Source organism: Hydractinia symbiolongicarpus, chromosome 9, assembly GCF_029227915.1.
Source record: "Hydractinia symbiolongicarpus strain clone_291-10 chromosome 9, HSymV2.1, whole genome shotgun sequence".
Lineage (NCBI taxonomy): Eukaryota > Metazoa > Cnidaria > Hydrozoa > Anthoathecata > Hydractiniidae > Hydractinia > Hydractinia symbiolongicarpus.
The window spans coordinates 2,642,439-2,652,935 of NC_079883.1; the positions used below are offsets into that span (position 1 = coordinate 2,642,439).

Consider the following 10,497-nt stretch of genomic DNA (forward strand, 5'->3'; position numbering starts at 1 on the left):
GCAACATCCAATGGCCCACAGTGTATCTCTCCAATCCCCCCCCCCCCCCCCCACATGGCCTTGGTTTGTTCCGGGGCTATGGTAACATTCACACATTCACTAGCCCATATTGAATCATTGATTAAGGGAATTAAATCCCAGTCTCCCGCTCCAAGTACGAGAGTTATAACCACTAAGCTGCGTCACCCCAAGAACCGTTTTGGCATCTTTGCAACACGTTTTTCATCAATTTGCGAATTAATTTTGTTATTTGTCACAGATTAAAAAACTCACACTATTTCTAGGTCCCTGAGTTTAAGGTCCCTGAGTTTAAGGCCAAAAAAAAAGGTATATAAGACAGCACGGTGAAGGCTGTACCAATCCGGTAAACCAGCCCTACCAGTTTAACACTTGCTGTGAAAGTGAGAAATTATAACCGGAAAGGCTGTAACCGGTAATCAGCCCTACCAGCTTATTAACATTTGCTGTGAAGTTTTGGTTAGAGTTGAATTGGTGAGCTTTGTCCTTAAACTATGTCTGCTTTCAAATCTAAATGTGAAATACCAGCTCGACGAGAAAATAGACCAACCTGGTATAAAACTCACGTAAAGCTGAATGAAATTTTGAAGAGTCGTAAACCCGAAGTAATTTTAATTGGTGACTCCCTTGTGTCTAATTTGTCAAGGTACAATGCTGTATGGGACAACTACTTCACACCACTCAATACCACATTTTGTGTGTCAATAGATAACTTATCATCTAATCCAGGCAAACTGGAATGTGGTGTTCCCCAAGGTTCTATTTTGGGTCCACTTCTGTTCTTACTTTATGTAAACGATATGCCACAAGCTTTAGTACAATGTGATCTTTTTCTCTACGCAGATGATTCATGTCTCTTATTTCAACACAAAGACATAACTGAGATGGAAAATGCTCTTAATACAGACTTCAGTAATTTATGTGATTGGTTTGTGGACAACAAACTCAGCATACACTTTGGTGAAGATAAAACTTCTTTTTGCCTCCAGGGGAAAAATTAAGAAAGCAGAAAAACTTAATATTTCCTACAATGGAGTAGAAATCAAGCAGCATACGAAAGTTGAATATCTTGGTTGCATCTTTGACCAATCACTGTCTGGTGAGTCAATGGCCTTACATGTGATTAACAAAAATAATGGCAAAATTAAATTTCTTTATCGTCAAAGCTCATTTTTGAACAAGGATCTGCGACGACTTCTTTGTAACTCTTTAATTCAACCACATTTCGACTATGCCAGTACTGTGTGGTATCCAAACCTGACAAAAGTTTTAAAAAAGAAGCTCCAGGTTGCTCAAAACAAATGTGTTCGCTTCTGTTTACAAAAAAGTAGCAGATCACATGTAGGTGCTACGGATTTTAAGGAAATAAATTGGCTACCAGTTGGCGAAAGGTTTAAAGTATGCGTAAACAATCATGCATATAAATTTTTTCAGAAAAAATGTCCTCTGTACATGTCTGATGTATTTATTCCATCAAGTCATAGAAGAGCTTCGACTCGTTCATCATTCCAGAGGCTTGAACAATCTTGTGTAAAAACATCCCAAGGTCAACAGTGTCTTTCCTACATTGGACCCTCCTTATAGAATACTCTTCCTGAGGGTCTTAAAAGATCTAGTACTACAAACAGTTTTAAACACAACCTAAAAAAGCACTATTTTGATGTTATAACGAGAAGGGACTCAGATGATTTTGTGAATTAAATTCATGTGATCTTTTGATAATCCTTTCGTTTTCGTTTTGCTTATCTTTTTTTCTATAAGGGAAGAAATGGACCACAATGGAAATCTCGCCTTGGCTTGTTTTGTGTTATCCAGCCATCAAACATATCAACACTCAGGAAAATTGCATTTAATTTTATTTTATATTTTTTATGATACATTTTAATATTATATATAGTTTATTATTTTATTTATTTGTTTTCAATTTCTTTTTCTCTGTAAATATTTTTAATGATTTTATAATGATGGCAAATATAACTTACTTACTTACTTACTTATAAATTGGAGCAAACAGTGAATCAAATTATCTTTTCCTTGAAACAACCCTGGTGTGATTATGACTTCAATCTACCATATTTGAAAATAAAATTTTTATGTGCTGAATACTTTGCAGAACAACTGAACAAAAAATTGCATCTACTTATTTGCTTGAATTTATGTTGCAGACGTTACAGAAAAAAATGGGCCATCCGAATAATAAGCAAAAACAAACATGGTGCATTATTAAAGTTGTGGCATGCACACAATGTCTTGACTGCTCATTGTAGTCGTTGCTGTTGTTGTTGTTTTTCTTTTTAGAATATATTGAAATTTTGATTCGCATTTTTGATTATAATTTGTGAAAATTGGGTCGCAGTATTCAAAAAACGATTCACATTTAGCGAACTGCAAACCCTTATTTCGATCGTTGCCACCACTTTCACACTTTGCTTTTGTTTTGAAACAAATTCAAATCAACTAATGATGAAAATTAAAAATTTTTGTAGCATGTATTGTTTTTAAAGGGAGATATCATAATTGCATAACAATTTTTAAGCCTCTGGTGTGAATCACTAAAAGAGTTAGGGTAAAGTGAGGTGATGAATTGCCTAGTTAATTCTAGTCTATAAGGATTTACACAGATGATAGTGCAATGTGCAATTTGTCAGAAAAAACATACTGTGTAGAAGTGATGTAGAAAGTTATACCATCATTAAAAATTGTAGTTTAATGAACTAATTAAATATATGTCAATGAGTCAATAACTCAGGATCTTCAACTTGGTTTACAATAAATTTATTGGGGTAGGCATATATAGGCCCTATATGTTTACTCACAAAATTTGATAGCAAACCGACATGCAAATCCCAAATTATGGGGTCATCAGCACAAAATTATAAGGCCTGGGATAAAGAAACGTGTCACTTTGGAAAAAAAATTTATGTTAATCAATTCACCTTGATAATATAGACGAAGTTTGAATGCACATCTTTTAACAGGTCTGAAATTACTGATGACAGAAAATGACAAAATTTGCTATTCCTTCAATATGACATCATAATTTCAGAGCATAATTAAATACATATGTTTATATATAATTCTTTATATGTGAATATCATGAGAATGCAAAAGAGCTTTTAAAAAACTTTAAAAGACTTTTTCATCTCTAATTATAAAGTCCAGCCTTTAACGTTCAACAAATAAGAATAATTGTAGAATTGTTTCTATGATGTATATAGCTGAAGCTCCAATTGTGGTTGGCATTGATTTTTAAATTTTATGCATGGATCATTGTATATATATATTTCTAGTTTTACCTGACAAAAATTGTTAGTGTGTGCAATCGCACGTATTAACATTGTTTGTGAATAAACTTCACCTGACAAAGTTTCACAATTATAGAATCTGCCAGATTCTAAGTTATGAACACCTTGGCTGTTCATATATGTGGAAATTTAACGACAGACAGTAATACAATGAGCCTCTTAACACATTTGAGAACGAGTCTGAATAAACCTTAAGATAATTTATCAGTTTTTACCTAAATGCAAGGGGTTTATTATGTTGAAAGTAAAATAGGATCCAGTTTCCTGTGCATGACAGGGGTATTATGCTGCATCATAAGCTATGTATAGCTAGCTAGGTACATAGCAGCTTATGATGCTTAGAAATTGTAATATTTGCTGTCTGTGTCACAGCTTTTGTATGACTAGCAAGACTTTTATGCACAAATCTTAAAGTTGCTTTAAGGCACCTAGTAAAGTTTGTCTCATCATTTCATGACATGGTCAGGGGTCAGGAGATCGTTCTTTAGCTAGGCATTTTTAAACAATGTCTCATTGGAACAAGAAATTTCCAACACACAAAGAGAAGATCTGGACTTTCAAAAATACAGCACAATCTCATTCGAGAGATTGTATCCATTTTCAGGAGATCGTACACAAAATATGGATATGTTTTAGGAGAAAATCTGTAAATGCTTTAGCCACCTAGCTACAAGTTAAAAAGGCTGCTCTCGCCAACTTAAAACTTCTACACTACTATGCAAACTTTTAAAAAAACACAAAATTATTAAATAAAAGGAAATAGAAGATTAGAATAAAATAAAATCAAAGATCAGAAAACATTTTTTCGCGCCTGAAATAATCGTGTTCCACCCAAAGTAGGGCGCATGCCCAAAGTTTGGCGTTTTTATCTCATACCCCAAGTAAGGCAAAATTGGCCAAACTGTGGTATTCCCCCTTTTTTGTAAGAATTGTTCGGAATTACTAAAACTTCATTGCTAAAAAAAGTAACTAATTTTGTGAAGTGACTAAGGCTATCAGGTAAGCAATAATGACTTTGTCTTCAGGCAATATATTCTGGAAATCAAAAACGATTAGCTATGAGGTCAACTTCATTCCCAGCGCCTGTTGTCTCTTTTTTATATTAGGCAACGACATGGAGATCGGTACTGCTATTGTGGTCACCTTCTCTCGAGATTGGTACCTGAATTTATTTTTCGCCTTGCTTAGGGAAACGAGGGCTGAAAATGATATTCTCATTTGGATTTAAAACTATTTGCAGCAATCAATTCCCTATTTAAGACTTATTTATTCTGGGGACGAGGTTGGCCGAATTGGTCATGAACAACAAAAAGAAAGAAAATCACTAGGGAAAAAGAATGCTTCTTTCTTGACACAATATTTATTTACTTATTTGTGTGTTAGGTAAAAGGTTACTAGCAACTATAATGTTGTGGACTGTTGCAGATGTTGTATAGGTTGGTAATAAAAAACGCTGCTTAATTTTCCATAATTTATTTTCGTGTCCCCAATTTTAAAAAACGCAATACATTGCAATTCATACACATCCAATCAGAATACTGTCAATCTTGTTCCCAGTATTCTTTTTTGTGATCTGATAAGTGGCTAAGCATGCATATCAAAAGCGAAAAAGAAGCTTTGTGGACAAGGTTGAGAACAGCCTCGTTCCGAAGGCATTTTGCCTTGTTGATAAACTCCGAAATAACGGCCCAGGGGCCACAAGACCCTGTGGACAAAGTTGGGTTGAGAATAATGACTTGTATTTGGCTTTTTGAAATAGAAATATGATATGGGGTCAATACAATTCTACTCTTTTTAGCATTCAGCTCAGTAGCCAATTGGTAGCCAATTGGTAGCCAATTGGTCAAGTAAGGCGAAGCGAATCAACGTTGTTTTGGAAAGTATATATCGGCGGTCGTTCGAATGGCGACGAAAACACAGTCCAAGGAAAATAGGAAGCCTTCTTTTATCACATCATCTGGTTAAAGGAATTTTTTTTAAATTTTGAAATAATTGTTAAGCAACATCCTGAATCTTGGTTTCTGATATTACAGTTGAAGGAGAGCTCAACTTCTTCTGCTCTTCTATGAACTGATAAACCTTCGTTGATTATTCCTAGACGTCAAAAAACTAAAAAAACTTTCAATTACATGCGTCAAGCTATATATAAACGTTTTTGTCGTATTTCGCTACCTGTCGTTTCTCGTTCTTGTTGTCGTAAATTGCGACTCTCGTAACTACAATGTGTATTGCCTGTCTGTGTTCGCTTTGTTAATTTACAAGTCGGAACGCTATTGTTTATAGAACAGAATATTAAGAAAAAGAATCATGTAAAACATCTAATAAAAAAGGAGGAGCCATTATTAGAAACGAATTTCGTCACGCAACGACAACAACAATGTCAGCCATTGACGGTCTAACTTTCTGTGATTGTTCACTCCCACTTCAAGAATGATTCGTTGGTCCTGCCATAAATATGTTTTGTTGCGTTTAGTATCCTCGTGTTAGATACACGAGAACAGTGTGTCACACTGCTTGCTCAGTCATAGGATTACAAAGAATGTTACGTAGCATCTTTTCGTCAAATTCATGTGAAGAAAAAGATATTTCATTCCCAGCAACTATTTAACTGGTCCGTTTGTCGAGCAACAGTGAGAATTTTATTTTTTTAGCTACCTAGAATTTTCGGATTCTTTTTCATTCCATAGCAAATTATATATTTGCTTTTCCCTACTCTCAAACTTTTAACTTGTAAATGACGCTGCGAAACCAACACAACTCCATCTGATGTCATTGCATTGACTTTAAAAACAACTTCTATTATTTGTCCTGACTGACTGACATAAATATGTATCACACAAATTCAAAAGTTCAATGCAATAGCTAGAGTCAAGATTTTTGTTTTGTATATGGACAAAGTCAGCAGTAGTACACAATGTGGTGATGAAGTCGAAAGTACTAAAAATGAAAACATTGCAAATTATATTTCTGTTAAGCCAAGAACTTTGGTAAGAGGGAAAAATAAAAAATTACCTGCTCAAGCTGAAAGAAAGCAAGTTAGATTGTCAGACACGGGAAAGAACTCACTGGATTTGTATAAACAACAAAACGAGAGCGGTGCTACTAAAAAATGCAAATTGCACCGCTATATTTTTGAAAACAACAAGCTAAAGGTTTTACAATATCTTGCAGAATTGGAAAATGTTAAAAAACTGAACAAACAAGACGAAAATGGAAGGTAATGTGCCACATATTTTGCATAAAAAACACAGCAGCGGAAACAGTACGCTTTGGGTGTGGCGCCAAGTCAAAGGCAACGATTTTTTCTAGAAAAGGAAATTTATCTTCTAAAAGTGTAATCTGAAAATGACTACATCCATCGTTGTTTATCAACAACACGTCCAGAGATGCGCAATTATATCATAATGCCTCCTGTCTGTAAAATTTTTGTTGCATCTCTACTGTTCCCGTCTCTCTAGAAACTCACCATATTTGTAAGTGAAACGCTAATCCCGCAGTGGGGATAATAGAGTAAATTACCATACATTTTTTCTGTTTTTTGTGCTTAGACTAAACACAGCCCTCTGGCAGTCTGATTTTTAGCTATTTTTTGTGAAATAATAGAAGTATCCAATGACTATATGTTCCTTACTTTATTTACCACTTTTCGGCTCACTTTTTCAAAATACGTTGCACAAGTAAAACTGTATTGTTTTTAATAAATTACGCAGTTAAAAGTTCAGCTTTTATTGGTGGAGGGCGTTTATTAGAAGAAGGCGTTTATTAGAAGGAGGCGTTTATTTAAAGGAGGCATTTAGTCAAAGGAGGCGTTTATTAGAAGAAGGCGTTTATAAGAAGAAGGCGTTTATTAGAGGGAGGATTTGTTGAAAAAGTAACGGTTAGTCATTATAAGTGCATAGTAGATTTTTTTTACAGGGTATTTTACCTTTCGATAGCGTTAAAATATTGGGTGCTTCGCAATAACGGATTAGGGGCAAGAAACCTTGGGGTTAAGAATGATTACTACTGTCATTTCTATAAAACATATCATTTGCAGTAGAGGATTTTATCAACACTTCTAGGTTCCAGCATATTAGAATTTCATCCCAACAAATATGACGCAATTTCTTTTAGATCACCTGTCTATTTTGCGGCGGGAAAAGAAAATGCATGTATATTAAAAATGTTGCTCAGTTTTAAAGGTGTTGACATATTCAAAGAAGATAAAGATGGAAAATCGCCGTTCTTTAATGTAAGTTTAGAAAACTTTCCACCTTGTAAAACCTCCTTAAACTTGTATAAAGAACAATTTTTGAACAATACGTACAAAACACAGATCAACATTCCGCAGCGCACGGTTCATACGATGAAAAGGTGATAAAACAGTTCGCAAAGGTATTTTGCATATAACCTATCATGAAAACTTAAGTCTGTAAAATACAATTAAGATATTCCTAAAACCTCTTTTTTCATTTCTGTTACTCTACATAGGCCGCAGATAATGGATCTCTTGCGTGTATGAAAGAGCTCTTAAAACATGGCGCCAACCCCTGTCAAACTGACAAAAATCTAAACTCACCCTTGTATCACGTGATTTCTAACCATGGAGACAAATACTTAAATTGCGTAAGATTCCTCATCAACGATTGTGACTACTTTGTACAGAGTAAAAACAGTCGTGGTCAAACAGCCTTACATGTTGCAGCTTCCCATGGTCGGGCAGCTATTGTTGAATACTTACTGGAGAATGAGTTTCTTGTAAATGACAGAGATGTGGAGGGGCGGTAAGTTAATCATCAATTTATTTTTCGGTATAATTTATTAAAAAATAGTTTGCTCAGAAAAATACTGTTTCGGTGGACGTACACAACAACCACCAATTTTTATTTCCGATTATCCGGGATTGTCAGGAAGAGAGAAAATGCCCTGGAGACAAGGTTGCATACACACGTGACTGCAAGGAGGCTTCTTTTCTGTTATATGAGCAACACTTACACTTTTAGAACGCCCATGGTGTTGGCAGTAAAAGCTAATGAATATGAAACTGTTGAACTACTAATCAACCATGGTGCTGACGCAAAGATTGTTGATAAAAGTAACAAAAATGCGTTTGATTACGCTTCTGAAGGAGGAAGGTAATACATTGTATATGTGCGTCAAAGTTGAATAACAACTTCGCAAAAAACTAACTTTTATATGGCTGAACTTTTTGGTTCGGTTCCAAAGTAAGCGTTTTAGGGGTCTTTACACCAGACTAGGGATTGGTCTCTTCTTTGCGGTTGCGAAGTTGAAATTTAAATCATTTCGGGTTTTTTTAAATTACAAGACAAGGGATAGAAACTTCCATCAGAACAAAGGAAGAAGTAAAAAGAATCTTGATTTGTGATAAGTTATATAATATTATGTTCTTTAGCAACACACCAAATCTTGTTTTTTATAACAAATTGAAAAAAAATGAAAACAGTCTGAATCATCCATCCCAACTTACACATTATTTCATATAAGCAAACGATTGCTAACAGCCGAGGCTGAGATAGTTTAAGTTAAACAACTGCAAAGAGACTTATCCTGAAATTTGGACAAGTTTCGCAACCAAGGCTTAAATCTGGATAATATATCTGACAAACTACAAACCAGTTCTTTACGAAGAATAACAGTTTTTTTTTACCTAGCTACTATCAAATATACTATTGTTGTTGTGTTTAGACAGATACCTGTTAGTATTTCAATTCCTTTTAAGATCAAACTTCGATCCCAGGGCAATTTGCCTTGTTGATGAGGTCGCACTCTGTAATAATGGCTCAGGGACCACAAGACTTTGGGGACGAGGTTGGTAATCATCAAGCAATAGTTATTTCTACCTGTCTTTACATTAATTTTCTACAGAATCGAACTTCTCCTGAAAGAAGCATGCAAATGTACAAGCCACAAAGCTACTACAAAGGTTAGTGAAATATTTTTTTTTCTACAAGGTAAAAAAGGCTGGATCGAAGTTTACAAGAAGTGTGCAGACAACTACAAATGTTTCCCCCTCGTCCCCAGGGTCCCTTTTTCGCTTTAAGCGAGGTTACCAACCCGTTCTAATGAATGAGAATCCTAATGTATATGAGATTGCTCCTTGAGCTATTTGATCCAGAATTCTTTACGTTATTTCAGAAGTCAATCCCCGATTCCGATGAAGTAAACGCGTTGAAAAAGAATATGGATAAACTTAGAAAGAAAATTGATGACGTTATTGAAGAAGAACATAGAATGATAAAAGAGAACACAATTTTAGAAAATAAAATGGAAGAAGACACAGACAAGAAAATCAATCAGTAAATTCTATTTTCTCCTACGAACTTTTTAAAGAAGGATATTGGAAAATCGATCTTCTAGCTGCTATTTTTTTTTGTGAAACAAAATATTACGATACTAAGATAAATTATAAGTCTAGACATCTTTTACATTTTATTATAGAAATAAATATGGCCACAAAATACGCCAAAGATTCTTTCAAGAAGTACGACACACGAGGGATAGACTCTTGCAAAAGGAAACGCACCAAGCAAGAAGAAGTTTCACAGAAGAAGAACAAAACAAAGAAATGAATGATCTTGAGGAGAAATGGGAGCGCCTAGACAAAGCATGTAAGGATTTGACGTTAACGAACAACGAGAAATGCCATAGAATTCAAAATGTAGCAGAGCGAATTACACACGTGGATGGAAAGGATAAGGAATTACAGAATTTGATACAAGAGCTTAACGTAGAAGTTCAAGAAACAGTGAAAGCTAGCGAAAACGAGCTCGATGAAGAAGAATACGAAGAATTGAAAATAGAGTTGGAAAACATACAAGATGAAAACTGTAAAACCAACATAAATTGGGCAGATAACAGTGATGAAATTGATCGAGAAATAAAAGAAGCGACAATAGAACTCACACAAAAGAATAAAGAACTGGTGAAGGCGAAGAACAGGGTAAAATTACTACGCGACGAGGCTAGTGTACAAAGAGAAGAAATAACAAATGTGACTGAGAAAACAGCAAGATTATTAGCTAAGTATAATAAACTGAAAGAAAGAGTACGCGACATGCAGAAGTAAACAAAGACACAGTCCTATTTCGTTTCTTTTTCCTACCCAAACCTTTTGGTTCGCCGGTTTCCGTAACATTTTTGTGACACGCGAGGGCGTAAATGGGCGTTACATCAC

General features: G+C 34.9%; 2 protein-coding genes across 5 annotated transcripts in view; both read left to right on the plus strand.

The window, feature by feature from the left end:
• The first annotated feature begins 243 nt into the window (after positions 1 to 243).
• Positions 244 to 10,497, plus strand: part of LOC130657644 (U6 snRNA-associated Sm-like protein LSm7) — a 92,079-nt gene continuing 81,825 nt past the window's right edge. For 2 of the 4 annotated variants that reach the window (XM_057460650.1, XM_057460651.1), the window contains exon 1: positions 298 to 314. The gene's annotated coding sequence lies outside the window, so the exon portion shown is untranslated. Of the gene's footprint in view, positions 315 to 10,497 lie in introns of all 4 variants that reach the window. The other 2 variants (XM_057460648.1, XM_057460649.1) reach the window with 2 other exon arrangements.
• LOC130657631 (ankycorbin-like) lies at positions 5,531 to 10,491 on the plus strand. Its single transcript, XM_057460629.1, has 7 exons — positions 5,531 to 6,540; positions 7,437 to 7,554; positions 7,794 to 8,086; positions 8,306 to 8,437; positions 9,189 to 9,246; positions 9,459 to 9,619; positions 9,762 to 10,491. The coding sequence occupies exons 1-7, from the start codon at positions 6,212 to 6,214 to the stop codon at positions 10,387 to 10,389; spliced, it is 1,719 nt and encodes a 572-aa protein (XP_057316612.1). The 5' UTR covers positions 5,531 to 6,211; the 3' UTR covers positions 10,390 to 10,491.

Bases quoted from the DNA above. Each gene is read 5' to 3' on its own strand.
- LOC130657631 (XM_057460629.1), top strand. From the start codon at position 6,212: ATGGACAAAGTCAGCAGTAGTACACAATGTGGTGATGAAGTCGAAAGT. The intron at 6,541-7,436 runs GTAATGTGCCAC...AATTTCTTTTAG, and splicing joins AAACAAGACGAAAATGGAAG to ATCACCTGTCTATTTTGCGG. The intron at 9,247-9,458 runs GTTAGTGAAATA...ACGTTATTTCAG, and splicing joins GCCACAAAGCTACTACAAAG to AAGTCAATCCCCGATTCCGA.